General features: G+C 38.6%; 1 protein-coding gene across 1 annotated transcript; it reads left to right on the top strand.

Annotated features, from left to right (window-relative positions):
• The first annotated feature begins 7259 nt into the window (after positions 1-7259).
• On the top strand, positions 7260-11691 carry LOC147606875 (acetylajmalan esterase 2-like). Its single transcript, XM_086790947.1, has 5 exons — positions 7260-7655; positions 8310-8537; positions 9295-9485; positions 9783-10044; positions 11274-11691. Exons 1-5 carry the CDS (start codon positions 7352-7354, stop codon positions 11510-11512), a joined length of 1224 nt encoding a protein of 407 aa, XP_086647073.1. The 5' UTR covers positions 7260-7351; the 3' UTR covers positions 11513-11691.
• The last annotated feature ends 3561 nt before the right edge of the window (positions 11692-15252 follow it).

The following is a 15252-nucleotide window of genomic DNA, read 5'->3' as shown; positions in this document are numbered from 1 at the left end:
TCGTCGTCGTCATATTCCAAGAGGTCCTCCTCGGTCCCCTCGGTGATGTTGGTGTTCATGTCATCTAGCTCATCGGCCAGAAAGGGGTCATATGCTCTATTGCGGGCTCGCTGGGTCCTAAGGCGGGGTCAACATACGAGGAGGGCACTGGCGGATCACGCGTGATTGACGAGCGCACTCCGGACTGGACAACGGTCGGGCGTATACGGCCTGACAATTCAGTCAGGTTCAAACCCGTGATGACCGAAGACAAGACCTGAAAACCCTAGAGAAGTATAAGGTGGTGGAGATACATTACGCCTACTAGCAGACATATTTTATTTCTTGCACAAAGAAAAATGCGAGAACTCCGAAATTACAAAAACGCTAATAAAATGAGCAGTGGTCCGAGAGAATAGTCACCCCCCTTACGGTCGCTTGTGACTATCGTCAACTGTCGATTTGTGTTGCGCTGCGAGCCTCTACAAGCGTCGCTACTCCGTGATGCTCTGATCCGAGAGAAAGGTGCCTGCAACTCATTAAAAAAAATTAATTGATAGTTATCATGCAAACAACCGCTTGGAGCCATAAAAGGCGGCGGTCATCAAGTCTCGTGTGTGTCTACAGGAACAGCTTCACCGAAACATATGTCCCAAATACGAATACCATCCCGCTGTGGGAACCAGCCCCCTGGTGCCATGTATAACTTTCCTCCCCCAAAAAATATATGCGGGGACAGCCCCTTGCTGTAATTTTTTCCCCCACGGGAGCCTGTGCTGCCTAAACCACCCTTGTGTTGGATTTTATTTTATTTTTTCCATTCCTGCATCCGACCGGGCTGCCGCCGGCGCTGGCCTGATTGGCCGCCTAAGCACTAGCCTGATTGACCGCTGGCACTAGCCTGGCTGGCCGCCTGTGGGCTGCTGGCTACCGACAGCACCATGCAGCAGGCCGCCAACTACGGCCAGGCAAGCCGCCCGTCACAGGGCTAGCCATCGGCTGCGCTGGCTGGCCGCCCTTGGGTAGGCCGCTTGCATAGCATGGCTGGCTGTCTTCCCCCTTACAAGATTCCCACACGCACAGTGTGATATTACACAGTCCACCTCTTCTCCCACAAAGAATTAAACACAAAATTGACAAACTCCAAAGCAAAAAACACAGAAATTGCTTACCTGTAATGGAGAGCTTGGGTGTGTGCGAGAGAGAGAGAGAGAGAGAGAGAGAGAGAGAGAGAGAGAGAGAGAGAGAGAGAGAGAGAGAGAGAGAGAGAAAAGGAGAATAGAGAAAAAATAGAAACCCTTCCTTCCAGCTATGGCCAACTTCTTTTGTGTACATGACTTCTTACTGTAGAAGATGATGAAGACCTTTGGGATAAGGTTTCCCCCAATTTTGATTGAGAGCCAATTTTGATTGAGACCTTTGGGATAAGGTTATCCCCCAATTTTGATTAAGAGCCAATCATTAGACGGTTGGGCCCGCTTTGCATGCCACTCGCGATCCCGATGCCAAGTTCTGATATCAATGTTAGATCTTCGTAGCGCCGCGGGTGCTACTATAGGAGGGGACGGCCTCTGGCTCACCACCCAGCCCCGCCGCAGAGGAAGAATGAGGATTGCCCCTCATCCCCCAGGCTATATAGTGTGTGGCCTACCGACCACACTAGCCTGGTTGCCCATGACTCTGCATGGGCGTCCTCTCCCACTGAATCCCGGATGGCCACGCTCTCGGTGCTCCGACGAATGAGGCGTTGACGCTAAAGCCCCATCTGGCAATCCGGTCTGCTGTCGATCACAGGCGTTACAGCCTACGTGACACAAAGCATGTATTTCCACCTGACAGAAATGTGAGCAAAAATGCACTAGATGTTGTGCGTTCATATGTATGGGATCCTACGAAGACCATGTCTATGGGAGGCTGCATTTATTATGTGACATTATCTGAATGCACTAGATGTTGTGCATTCAGATGTATGCGGTCCTACGAAGACCATGTCTATGGGAGGCTGTAGGTATTATGTGACATTTATTGATGAGTGACCACACAAGGAAAGTGTGGGTATACTTCATGAAGGAGAAGGGTGAGGTGTTCACTCATTTTCAGAATTTCAGAGTTATGGTTGAAAAGCAAACAGGGAAATATGTAAAGTGCCTAAGGTCAAATGGAGGGGGAGAGTACTTCTCCAATGAGTTCTCTGATTTTTTGAAGAAGAATGGTATTCAAAGACAGTTTACATGCAGATACACTCCGTAGCAAAATGGAGTTGCTGAGCGAAAAAACAAGCACATTGCTGAGATTGTGCAAGGATTGATAGGAGAGAAGAATATGCCATATAGCTATTGGGCTGAGGCTGTTTATACAATAGTTTACATCATGAACAGGACTCCAACTGCAGCCATACATGATGTAACTCCAAAGGAGAGGTTTACTAGCAAAAAACCTGGTTTATCTCATCTGAAAGTCTTTGGATGCATTGCATATGTGCATGTGCCAGATGAGCTCAGAACTAAGCTGGATCCAAAAGCTAAAAAATGTGTGTTTATTGGATACTCCCTTGAGCAAAAGGGATACAAGTGTTATAACCTTGCTACACGTGAATTGAGGGTAAGCAGGGATGTTGTTTTTTATGAGATGAGCAGCTAGTATGCTATTGAAAAAGAAGCTATTGGGGCTGATGTGAGTGGAAATGTGGTTGCACAGAATACAAGTCAGCAATCACAGTCTTGAGTGGACCAGGAGAGTCCTCATCTAGTGGTTTAGTTGATATACCATGGAGTGGTAGGCTGCGTCATACTACCAGTCCTGCAAATGTGATTAGTACATCACATAAAGGCAAAGAGAAAGTGATTGAGCCCCTTAGTATGGCTGACATTTCTGTAGGGCATTCTCATGTTGATGGAGAGTCTAGTGGCTCTGAGATGAGCCTTGATGAGGATCTTGGGATACTAGCTATGAGAACACCTAGTGTAAAGAAGGCTATGAAAGCCATGAATGCAAAGCTGCAAAGATCTGGGAGAGTGAAGAATCATGTGTAGAGGTTTACCTATGATGGTTATGTGGCACATCACTATACATACATGGCAAAAGTTGTACAAGTTGTAGAGCCCACATGCATTGATGAGGCTGTTGAAAATGTGTGTTGGGAGAAAGCTATGGATGAGGAGATGGATGCACTATATAGAAATGAGATTAGGGATTTAGTGCAATTGCTTGAAGGCGCAAGAAAGCCATTGGATGCAAGTGGGTGTACAAAGTAAAACATAACAGTGATGGAAGCATAAGCAAGTACAAGGCTAGACTTGGGATTTAGTGCAATCGCTTGAAGGCAAGAAAGCCATTGGATGCAAGTGGGTGTACAAAGTAAAACATAACAGTGGTGATGGAACCATAAGCAGGTACAAGGCTAGATTGGTAGCCAAAGGATATGCGCAGACATATGGCATTGATTATGAGGAAACTTTCAGCCCAGTTGCCAAGATGGCAACAGTGAGTTGTGATAGCAGTGGTTGCGTCAAAGCAATGGTCTTTACATCATATGGATGTAAAGAATGCATTCTTGCATGGGGATTTGCAAGAAGAGGTGTATATGTTGCAGCCACCTGGTTATGAGGACGTGAGTCACCCCGAGCATGTTTGCAGGTTGAAGAAGGCCTTGTATGGCTTAAAACAAGCACCAAGAGCATGGTCTGACAAGATTTTTGAATATCTTGTCACTATTAGCTTTCATGTAGCCAATGTAGATTTCTCGCTGTATGTGAGACACAGTGATAGAGGGGTTGTGCTTGTTGTCATCTATGTAGATGACCTGATCATTACGAGAGACCATGATGCAGAGATCTTTGATGTAAAGATCTTGCTTAGACAGAAGTTTAAGATGAAGGATCTGGGAGAGCTCAGATATTTCTTGGGCATTGATGTGATTAGGTCACCACATGGTATTGGATTACTGTGCAGAGATAGTATGGCTTGGACGACATGTTGTCCAAGTATGGTATGATAGGTTGTAAGCCTATCTCAGTGCCATTGGATCAGAATGACAAGTTGAGTGCAAATTCAGGAGAGATTTTGGAGGATCCTACTATGTATAAGCGCATAGTAGGAAGCTTGATCTACATGATGATCACCAGGCCAAATTTGAGCTATGTTGTTGGGTTGGTGAGTCAGTTTATGCAGGTTTCTCAGAAGCTGCATTTGGATACATTGAGATGCATACTGAGGTATGTGAGGTCTACTTTGCATTGTGGACTATTTTATGAAATTGGGACAGAGATATGTGTACATGGATACACAGATGCTGATTGGGCCGGTAGTATCTCAGATAGAAGATCTACTAGTGGCTTCATGTTTTCTTTGGGGAGTGCTATTGTGACTTGGAGCAGCAAGAAGTAGCCTACGGTTGCTCTATCCAGTACAGAGGCCGAGTACAGAGGTGCTGCTATGGGGGCAGCATGTGAGGTAGCTTGGTTGAGAAAGCTACTTGCAAATTTGGGTCTATCAGTGCAACTTGTCTATCAGTGGATAGACAAGTTGTCATTTTCTGTGATAACATTAGCAGTATACAGTTGGCCAGGAACCTATTTTTTCATGCTCGTACGAAGCATATAGAGGTCCACTATCATTTTGTCAGAGAGAAAGTTTTGGCAGGAGACTTTGACCTTGTTTATGTCAGCACATAGGATCAGGTCGCTGACATTTTCACCAAAGCATTGGGTAGAGAGAAGCTCTGCAGATTCAGGGCTTCGCTTGGTGTACATGAGATGGAGTTGAGCTCGAGGGGGGGGAGTGTTGAGATATCGAGCTCATCTAGTGAGGCGGTGGACACTAATGACCCGCCTGGGGGATAGGCCCCACACTTACACCACTGGCATGGTTGGTGAGATCATGGGCGATATGAGGCCAGTGGGATGATAAGCTATGTGTGACAGCCATTCTAAAGACTGGCATAGTTATAGCGCTAGCTCATTTAGTTGGGTTTACACTATAGAGAACCCTAGTATGTATTTGGTTGAGTACCTTTCATATTGTGTGTACTCTTATCTTTATATATGGTGTGTTGAGTGTTGTGTGAAGAAGAAGAAGACAATTTTTTTTTTCATTGAGGGTGAATAATCGTAGGTACTTGTGCAATACATCCAAGCACATAATTTCCTACATTACAGCACATGATTGATTTAGCAAACAATGTTTTTTTTCATTGAGGGTGAATAATCGTAGGTACTTTTAATTATATATCTAAACACATTTAAGGTTCATAGGACATATATGAGGATCCAAATTGAAAAACATACAATATAGTCTCATTAAATAATGTAGGCACGTTTAAGATTGTTCTTCTAGTCTCATTAAAACATAGGCATGTATACAAGATTGTTCTTCTAGTACATAAACCTTGAATGCCATGTAACTAAAGTCTCATTCACACATTCATCCATTATGTAAAATTTAAAAGGTGATTTGACATGAATTGATTTTAATTTTGATATACTATAAAACTAGTGAAGGAATATCTTTGGTAAAGGGAATATCAAAACGTCACTAGATAATGCCATTGGTCCATAGAATTGAGTATTCATATGTGAATAGTCTCTTGTCTATGTCAATTTTTATTATGATTTTGTCATGTCATCATAGAATTATAGATTATAAACTAATAAAAGAGAGGATGAAAGAGAGGGATGGAGATTAATCTTGAGGACACACATAAGAAAAGGGAGTAAAATCTCCCAAAGAGTTTGAAATCTTTCCTACATCATTTTTTATTATGATCTTGTCATGTCATCATAGAATTATAGATTATAAATGAATAAAGGAGAAGATGAAAGAGAGGGGCGGAGATTAGTCTTGATGATACACATAAGAAAAGGAAGTAAAATCTCCAAAAGAGTTTGAAATCTTTTTTCTCCATTTATAATTCTCTTTATGAGAGAGTTGGCTCCTCTCTAAACACATCGGTTGACATGTCTAAGCATGAAAAATATCATTCTTAACACAACAAAGATTGCACTTAGCCTTAATTCTAACATTATAATTATAAGCATTTCCCATTTAAAAAAACAGGTGCTAATATGGTTGTTTTATTAGTTGCACTACCTCTCTAGCTTATAGCTAATGGATTAGCATAGATGAGTTTCATGGCTTATAGTGCCGAAGTACACATTTCAATGGCCATTTGAAGGACCCATTACCTTATCTTTTCATTGTTGTTTTCGAAAATGACCTCTTTCCTTACATGAACTTGACAATGTTTGACAATATTTGAGATGTGCATTTTCAAAAACAAAATAATCCATGAATTCTAACAAATACACTCACTTTTTGAAGTTCAAAAAAATAAATGAAGTGTTGTAGAGTAATCTATGCATACCCTTAGTGTTGTTGGTGTCATCCCATTCTCCATATTGCACATGGGCTCGTTCATGTGATCTAACAATTTTAATTGACCCCTTTGATATTGTGGATCCTATTGATGGAAATATATGAAGGTATACTTGGCATAGGATTGGACAGGAGAACAATGTGAAATTTTGGTGAGACCGGTGGGGTCAGGTTGGGAGCTAGGCATATTAGGTGGCCATGTGATTTTACAAGAGACTTGTGTGCTTGTGAGTAGTTTGATTGCCTTTCAAATATAAAGTGGTCACAAAATTGAACGTAATCGAAAATGAAGGCACAACAACCTTGCATTTATTGTTTGTTAGCATGGTAGGCAACTTGAAGGTTTGGACACCAACTTCCTATGTCTTTTAAGAAAATGAAGACAATCATGAGGGAAATAATTGTGTAGAGATTTTCCTATTGTGGTACTAGGTAATATGTCACAAAACCTCTCAAAGGATGGATAGATAGTCAAAGTAATGAATGAGATCATAAGTCTGGCTTAGCAATGTTGATATGAGATCTCATATGAAAGGATGGATAGATGGTCAAAGTAATGAATGAGATCATAAACCTTGATTAGTAGTGTTGATATGAGATCTCCTATATGTTGGCCCTATTCATGAAGGGCCCTATTCATGAAGGGCTATCAATTAAAGGGGGGGGGGGGCGGGGGGGGGGGGGGCTAGAATTGATTGTGTGACTTGTTAACGCTACGGAGCAAGGCACATGGGTGAAAGGGGTCATAATAATGAGGGGCCGGGAGAAGTTGTGTATTATAGAAAAGGAGGATGACCCCTCTTTATGATCTTACCGAACGTGAGGGGACTTAGCATAGTGGAAGGCAAAAGAGTCAAAGGACCTTATGGCCACCTACCTTAGTATAAATTATAGTCTAAAGGAAAGGGGGTTCTATGCATGTACTTATGGCATTGCAACTCTTGGAAGGGTAACCATAAGGTAAACCTTAGTATGTAAAGCAAAGGACACTTAGATAGTTATGGCATTGCAAGGCGCAGCAAGGCTAATGGGAGGTTCATCATCAACAACAAGTGCAAGTTGGAGGATTAGCACCCTAATATGGCTATGTATGGTAGTTTCTCTTGTGCAGCAGTGTGGAGGGGTGAATGCTGGTTGCTCCTACCCTGCTGTTTTCGCCTTTGGGGACTCCTTGACTGACACCGGCAACGCCATCAAAACAAGCCCCATCTTCTTCACCTCCATTGACAAACCATACGGCGAGACTTTCTTCAAACGGCCAGCCTCGCGATACTGCGATGGCCGTCTCGTTATCGACTTTTTAGGTTAACTGCATCATCATAACTACCCTTGTTTAACTGCATGATCATAATTACCCTTGTTAATTGCATGCTTTTGTTCTCTCTTCCTCTCGATTCGGGCGCACATCTTTTCGATTAATGCAGCACTGTTCGCAACAATCACAACGAAATAGTTGATATAAATATCAGATTATAAATATAACCAAAACGTAGTAATTTTCTAATGCTACTATTCTACGTCGATCATCTTAATTATTGGGCCAACTTAATCTTCTGGATTAATCACTGCAGGTGAATATATATTCGATGTAATACTCACTACAAAATAATAAATACACTAAAATTTACTGATACTACTCTACATTAACGATCTTGATTAGGGACTAATCTTTTCGATTGATTCACTGCAGCAGTAAACTGCAGTTGTAATTAGCTTATACGCCCTTCACTGCAGCAGTAAACTGTAATTAACGTATACGCCCTTCAGCTGCACGCGATTAATAAGTGTAAGGGACGAGTAATTATCATTTTGCGAATGAATGTGAATAATACGACTAAAATTCAGGAATACTGTTCTATTAGCCAGGCGTATAATTAGCCCTTGAGATGCATGGTATTAATGATCGATTGTGCGATTAGGGACGACTAATTATCGATTGGGATTAATGTGAACTGCAGCTCAGTCCGTGGGCTTGCCATTCTTGAACCCTTACTTGGCGTACAAGGAGGCTGGGACGGACTTCTCAAACGGTGTGAATTACGCGGTCGCCGGCGCCACCATCCAAGGCTCCGGCAACCTGCTATTCGAGGGCGGCGTAAACGTACTTACACGCGATAATCTGGTCAGCGTGCAGCTAGGATGGCATCAGCAAATCAAGCGTTTGGCTGCAAGCAACGCACCTTCAGGTGGTATCATATCATTAACCCCTAATTGTTCTTAAGTGACTAATTGTTCTTAAGTAATTAATTAACCATAATACCTAATTGTTCACAGATAACTATACCAATTATAATACCTAATTGTTCTTAAATAATTAATTAGCCATATTACCTAATTGTTCTTTGATAATTATAACAATTATAATCAGCCTTACTACCTAATTCTTCCATAATAATTGTAATTAACCATAATTGCAATTAGGTATACTACCTTCATTTATGATATCATAATTAACCATAATACCTAGATTTACTATGCCGTACTACCTAATTCTTCCATAATAATTGTAATTAACCATAATTACAATAAGGTATGCTACCTTCATTTATGATATCATAATTAACAATAATACTTAGATTTACCATGCCTTGTTTTACTGTATATAATCCTACTATAACTAACCATAATACATTTACTATCTATAATAATAATCAACCACAATACCTAATTCTACTATAACTAAACCATAATATCTAATTATACTATAACAATTTTAATTAACCATAACTCCTAATTCTATTATAACAATTATAATCATAATTATAACTAGGTCTGATACCTTCAAGTATGATATCATAATTAACCATATTACTTATTTCACTTTAACAATTATAATGGCTTACTTATATATCCATAGTACAATGTTTTAATTTGTTGAGAATCGATAGTACTTTTATTTTTGGGTGTGATTTTTTTAATGGATGTGATTTTTTTGATACCTAGATATAAAGCTACCTAGCCCTCAAAGCTTCTCGGAGGGTCTGTATTTTTTACTCATTGGGGGAAATGATTATGGTTCTGTCTTCATATTGCAAAACCTTCGATTTGGCTCAATGACGAAGCCTTTCCTTACAAATGCAAAGGAGTTACAACTTGTGCCTACTGTAGTAGGAACCTTCATTCAAGCAATTGAGGTACAATGATTTTGTATGGCACCCCATAGAAAGGCACACATGCGTGTTCTATTAGGTGGTGTTGTTGTGTGTGGGGTGGGGTGCCTTCAACTTAGTCAAACTCGTTCAAGAGATATTTTAAAACCCCTTATCTATGGAGTTTGAGACTTTTGTTACATCTCTTTTGTATTTGTATATGATCATCTACCAATCATTATTAGGACCAATCATTCTTAGGACTATACATTTCTAGAGAATCTTATGCTCCATTATAATCTTCGCATTTCCTAACAACTCAACTACCATTGCAATTTTCAGACCTTGTATACAAACGAAGCAAGACACTTCCTTATCCTCAATATTGGGCCTGAAGGATGTGGACCCCTTTATTTGAAGCTATTCAATGGCACCTTGGATGAGCTAGGTTGCTTGGAAGTGGTCAATCAATTGGACCAAGCTCATAATAAGATGTTATCGGATGGGTTAGACGGGCTCAAGGAGAAGTATGCTGACATTGATATCATGAAAGTGGACTTTTACACTGCTTATAGAGATGTTGTGGCAAATCCTAGTGCAAAGGGTAAGTGCCTTCTTTACTTTTTTATAGTTTCCACAAGTTAGTTATGCTTAAATAAAAAGTCATCTGTGATCTCTTTGCTCTTCATAATATCCCCATTGAAGTATTAGAGCTCCTAATGTTGATTTCAACTTTTTCAATTTCTACTGCTTTGAACTCCCACTTGAAATGGCTAACATGGGACTTTTCCTCCTCCAATATCAGATAGGTATGTATTAAAGTTGCATGGGGTTGCAAGCAAGCACACAGTAACATGAAAATTAAAGATAACTAAGCTCTCAAAGATAACTTGCTATAATTGAACCATAATTAACTCAATGCACTTAAAAAATATCCATGGAAATGATGCAATATCTCGTTTTGTAGGTAGTGATATTAGATTTTATCCCTCATTTTTTTTAGTGTAGCTTGATATTTAGTATCTTATATGCTAGTATAAAATAAGTATCTTATATGCTAGTATAAAAGAAGTATGTTGGCATGCCTCTAATGCATTTAGGACATCTCCCCCGGGCCTCCTCAAGAAACCAAGTGTTCACACTCACCCACTAACATACGTCCATCTCCCTCTCAAGAAAACAAAACCACAAACGTTCAACTAGGCCTTTTAATAGTGAGTTAGAAGCCTTTCCTCCTCCCTCAATCCCACCTCCATGTGTATGTGCATGTGTGTGTGCACATGCATGTGTACGTGTTAGGGGTTTTGGGATGTGTAGAGAAAGCAATAGGGTGAAGTTTGTCTAGAAAGAAAAGGAGGAGGCAATAGGAGATATACTGACTAGAATCGGAAGTGGTGTTGTTAGGGCGAGCCAAGTGAGGATGGCCACTATTATGTAGTGTTAATTGTATGTGTTGGGTCTCTTTACTCCATATTTTCCTATTATTATTTAAAAGATTAGGGAGGGGAGGAGAAGGAGGAAGTTCTATGGAGAGCCTTAAACGTATATATTTCTTATTAGGATTCATTCTAAAATTGTCAATGACACTGAAAAGTATTTTCATGGTATTTGTAAGCAAATATCATTTGATGGCATCATGTGATGTAAAAAACCCAACTCATTTATCTGTATTACAAACAATCCTCCTTCAATCTGAACCAAAACTATCATATACAAACATGTAAACTAGTTTTGTTACTCTATACATATGGTGCATTAATTATTGTTAATCATGCCATGGCTCATGTGTTCTATTTTTCTCTCTAACATATCATATGACTTAATTTATTTCAGGATTTGAAGAAACTATAAATGCTTGTTGTGGAGCTGGTCTAGGAGTCAAGGACCAATTCAAGATTAGGACAATCTGCAATAGATTCACATATGTTTGCTCTAATCCATCACAATATGTGGTATGGGATGGTATACATAATACAGATGCCTTCAATAGATATTTAGTGAATCAACTCATTGCTGGAAACTATATTATCCCAAGCAATAGTTTATCATGTGCAACTCAAGTTGAGGAATAACATATATATATTCCAATTCTAATAATAATTATGGTGTAGGATGGTATACACAATACATATTCCTTGAATAGATATTTACCAAATCAACTCATTTCTAGAAACTATATTGTCCCAATAAATGGTTTGTCATGTGCATCTCAAGTTGAGGAATTATATTTTCCCAAGCAATGATTTATCATGTGCCATTATAATGATAATTTTTCCTTTAATCGTGTATACATATATTTATATTGAAAAGTGTAAAGATTTGAATATTTGAAATGTGTTTTCCGTTGACGAACATGAGAAGATTAAACATATGTGCATAGCCTTTTAGACTCACTCATGACCTTGAAGATGTTATGGCTTTGGACTTTTTGGTGCCCATTAACTAGCACAAGAATTTCAAGAACAATTAGATAACGATGGGTAAATTGCAGAGAGGCAATAAAATCTAGACGATCATTAGATAATGATGGGAAAATTACAGCTCAATGTAATAAAATCTAGAGGATCATTTCACTCACAACAACAATAAAAAATTTAATACCATAGCTTGGCTTGACCCAAAAATCAAGAAAGAAATGGGAGTATTTAGACCTAGCATAGAATTTCATGGAACATGAGGGCTAACACAAATAATGAGGATGGATCTTGTATACATGATATTAAATAGGAGGATATCTAAGAGTTATATATATAGCTCCAAGGAACATGTGTACTAACTCAAATATCAAGGATTGGATCCTAAGATGATATGATGCACATACCACAAAGGAGAACTCAAAATCTTGCTACCTAGATGAACTTCCAAGTCACATCAATGGAAAGTATATTAAAATTATAATACCTTGAGTCTAGGATCTTAAATGATATGAGTGGTCATGATAGAGCGATTGTTTCCAAGGGATAATCCTAATGTACACCCTATCATAGGAGGATATTGAAATAATAGATAAATTAAAATTCAAGAAATTATTTATCCATATAAAGAGTAAATTGAAACACATTAAAAAAACATTTCAAGTGATAAGAGTAAAATTTTGTTGATCATATAGTTCTGAGAAGAATCGACTACAAGTGTGTAAAAAGATTTATAGAACATACTGGGTATTTTAGAAAATTTCATTGATCCTATATATTTTCCACCAATCATCTACAAGTGTGAAGCAATTCATGGGACATGTTGGGTATTTTAGAAGATTTATCTTCCTTTATGTTATATATGACCAACCTTTGTACATATTGCTAATCATATTTGCATTTATGGTTGGTCTTGATAAAATTTGACTTCTCCATCATGTGCAAAAAGGATCTTTACATGTTGTTGCATATTGAGGTAGCATGTCGAGGTGTTGTGTGTGGGTGGTAGGAGTTTTCTCATATTGTTGTGTTTAGCATTTTTCATTTGAGGAAAGTATATGTGCATGTGAAAGTGATTAGGGATATGTGGATACTTCATATGCGAGACCAATACCTAGTGGTGTAGAAAATTGGCTTTCCAAGGTAAAGTTTCCCTATGGTGCTCCATGCGATCGAGCACCACGCGTGAGTCATGCCCTAGTACACGTGAGTCACACCCAAGGGAGGTGGTGATTTAGGGAGTATGAGAGAGCATGTTAAGGAGACTCATCCTCAATAGGGGATGTGTTCCAACATCATGGCTCCATGTGTGAGGGTGGAAAGAGTTCATAGTTCACTCATATTGGTGTGTGTTCCAATATCAAGGCTCCATGTGTGAGGGTGGCAAGAGTTCATAGTTCACTCATACTAGTGTGTGTTGGTGGATCTAGATGTGTGAGAGTATGGTATTTTGTTTCCATGGGAAGATATAAAAAGATGTATTTGGCCACAAAAAGTGTTACTAATAGAGATTAATGTGCAGAGATTGAGCTTCTCATCTTGCTAAGCATTTTATCATTAGTGTAAGTTATTATCGTTGTCAAATCATGGTGTTAATCACCTACTATGTGCCACCCTAGCCATGTAAATTTTCACACATGTTTATACAAATAATTTGTCAAGAATTCCAAATGGGGAACCCTTGCTCAATGTTTCTAGAAGATAAACTTATTGATGCTCCGTTGGTCAGTCTTGACTTAGTCCTTGAATGGAGCAAAGAGATTTTCCACCATTTAGCCAGCAACTTCCCATAAGATAAACCCCTTAACAAGGATAAACCCCTTAACAAGGATAAAGCTAGGTGTTTAATAGAAAAAGTGGGCCCCTATAAATTGATAGGGGAAATGGTACACAAGAGATACCAATAATTTGATAGTAGGCAATCCTACACAAAGTGGGTCAAAGTATATATTAAGATGATGTGTTTGTGAGAATGATTTTCTTGTTATCTTGAAGAAGCCCCACTTAGGTGTAGGGAGACTTTGTTGTAATGTTACAAATACCACTACTTGCGCAAGGTTCTTCGATCCAAATTATGATGGCTTACACTCTTCAAGGACATACTAAAATTCTTAAAGCAATGTAATGAATGCCAAATATTTACATTAGTCCAAGAAAAAGATAAAATGTCCCTAATAAATAGTTATTTCTTGACAACCATTTGAAAAATGGGATACTAACTTTAAATCAAATCCACTAGTCCAACTACAAAGAGTACAAAATCTTAAGTTAGTACCCCATTCAAAAATGGCGTACTGACTCTATCAAACCCATTAGTCTGACTATAAAAACCACAACAGCTTAATTTGTTATTATTGTAATAGACTATTGTTTAAAACGGGCAGAAGAAAGAGCTACCAAGAAATCTGATTCTCCAAAACCGGCCCTCTATAAAAACATGTTTACTCATTTTTCTTTTCCATTAGAATCAATGAGTGAATGATTATCATATCTCATTTTTGAAAATAGACCTCTTATTAGAAGAATTCTTTGCCATACATTGTGAATCTACTCCCTATTCCACAAGCAAATGGCCAAGGAGAGAACACAAACAAAGTATTTTTTTCTATTCTAACTGAAATGATAGAAGCCAACAAAAATGATTATGAACAAAAGTTACCCTCATATTTATGGGCCTATCAAACTACTTACAAGGTGGCTACCAATAATACACACTTGTATATAGTATTTGGACTCAAAGAAATAATTCCAATAAAATATTTGGTTTTGAGTATTTAAATTAAAACAAGAGAAAATCTTTGAGGTAAGTCAATCTAAACAAAGATACCTAATCTTGAAAAACTTAATGAGAAAATATTACATCTAGCATAAGAGTCGGAGTTATTTAAAAAACTATGGTGCAAGTGGTGACAATAATCTCAAAGATAAGGATGTGCATAAAGGAGACATGGTGCTCATGTAAAAGTAAAAAGTGGAAATTTTAAACTTAAGGACATTGGCCTAGGTCCCTTCCAAGTTATTGAGATCACTCCTCAAAGCCCATATGACATTAAGATGGAAGGACACAAAATTAATGGTACCAAACTAAAATGTTCCTAAGTCTACTCACTCCTAAGTGTACTCCTAAAAGGAATTAAGAGGTAGAAAGATGAAAAACTCATCTTGAGGCACAATTTTCCAATGGAGGTAGCAAAAACCCAATACTCCTGCAAGTGTTCAAATCTAGTGAACATGATTTGAACATTACAAGTCATATTAAGATAACCAAAACTCATGTTGCTAGACTTAATCTTAAGCTTAATTAAAAACTAGGAACACTCAGGTTGATGCAAAGCTAAAAAAGTGTTAAACATAAACACATGCAACCATAAACACTATATTAGGGAATATGGAAATTT

Source organism: Cibotium barometz, chromosome 56 (assembly GCF_041138505.1).
Source record: "Cibotium barometz isolate CiBa-2024 chromosome 56, ASM4113850v1, whole genome shotgun sequence".
NCBI classification, from domain to species: Eukaryota; Viridiplantae; Streptophyta; class Polypodiopsida; order Cyatheales; family Cibotiaceae; genus Cibotium; species Cibotium barometz.
Note: the sequence above shows the minus strand (reverse complement) of the source record. Positions and strands in the feature narration are given on the sequence as shown.

What these genes read in the sequence shown, in the direction of transcription:
- LOC147606875 (XM_086790947.1), top strand. Translation starts at nt 7,352, where the DNA reads ATGGCATTGCAAGGCGCAGCAAGGCTAATGGGAGGTTCATCATCAACA. An exon ending in TCTCGTTATCGACTTTTTAG is followed by an intron (nt 7,656 to 8,309) that starts GTTAACTGCATC and finishes TGTGAACTGCAG; the next exon opens with CTCAGTCCGTGGGCTTGCCA. An exon ending in CCTTCATTCAAGCAATTGAG is followed by an intron (nt 9,486 to 9,782) that starts GTACAATGATTT and finishes TGCAATTTTCAG; the next exon opens with ACCTTGTATACAAACGAAGC.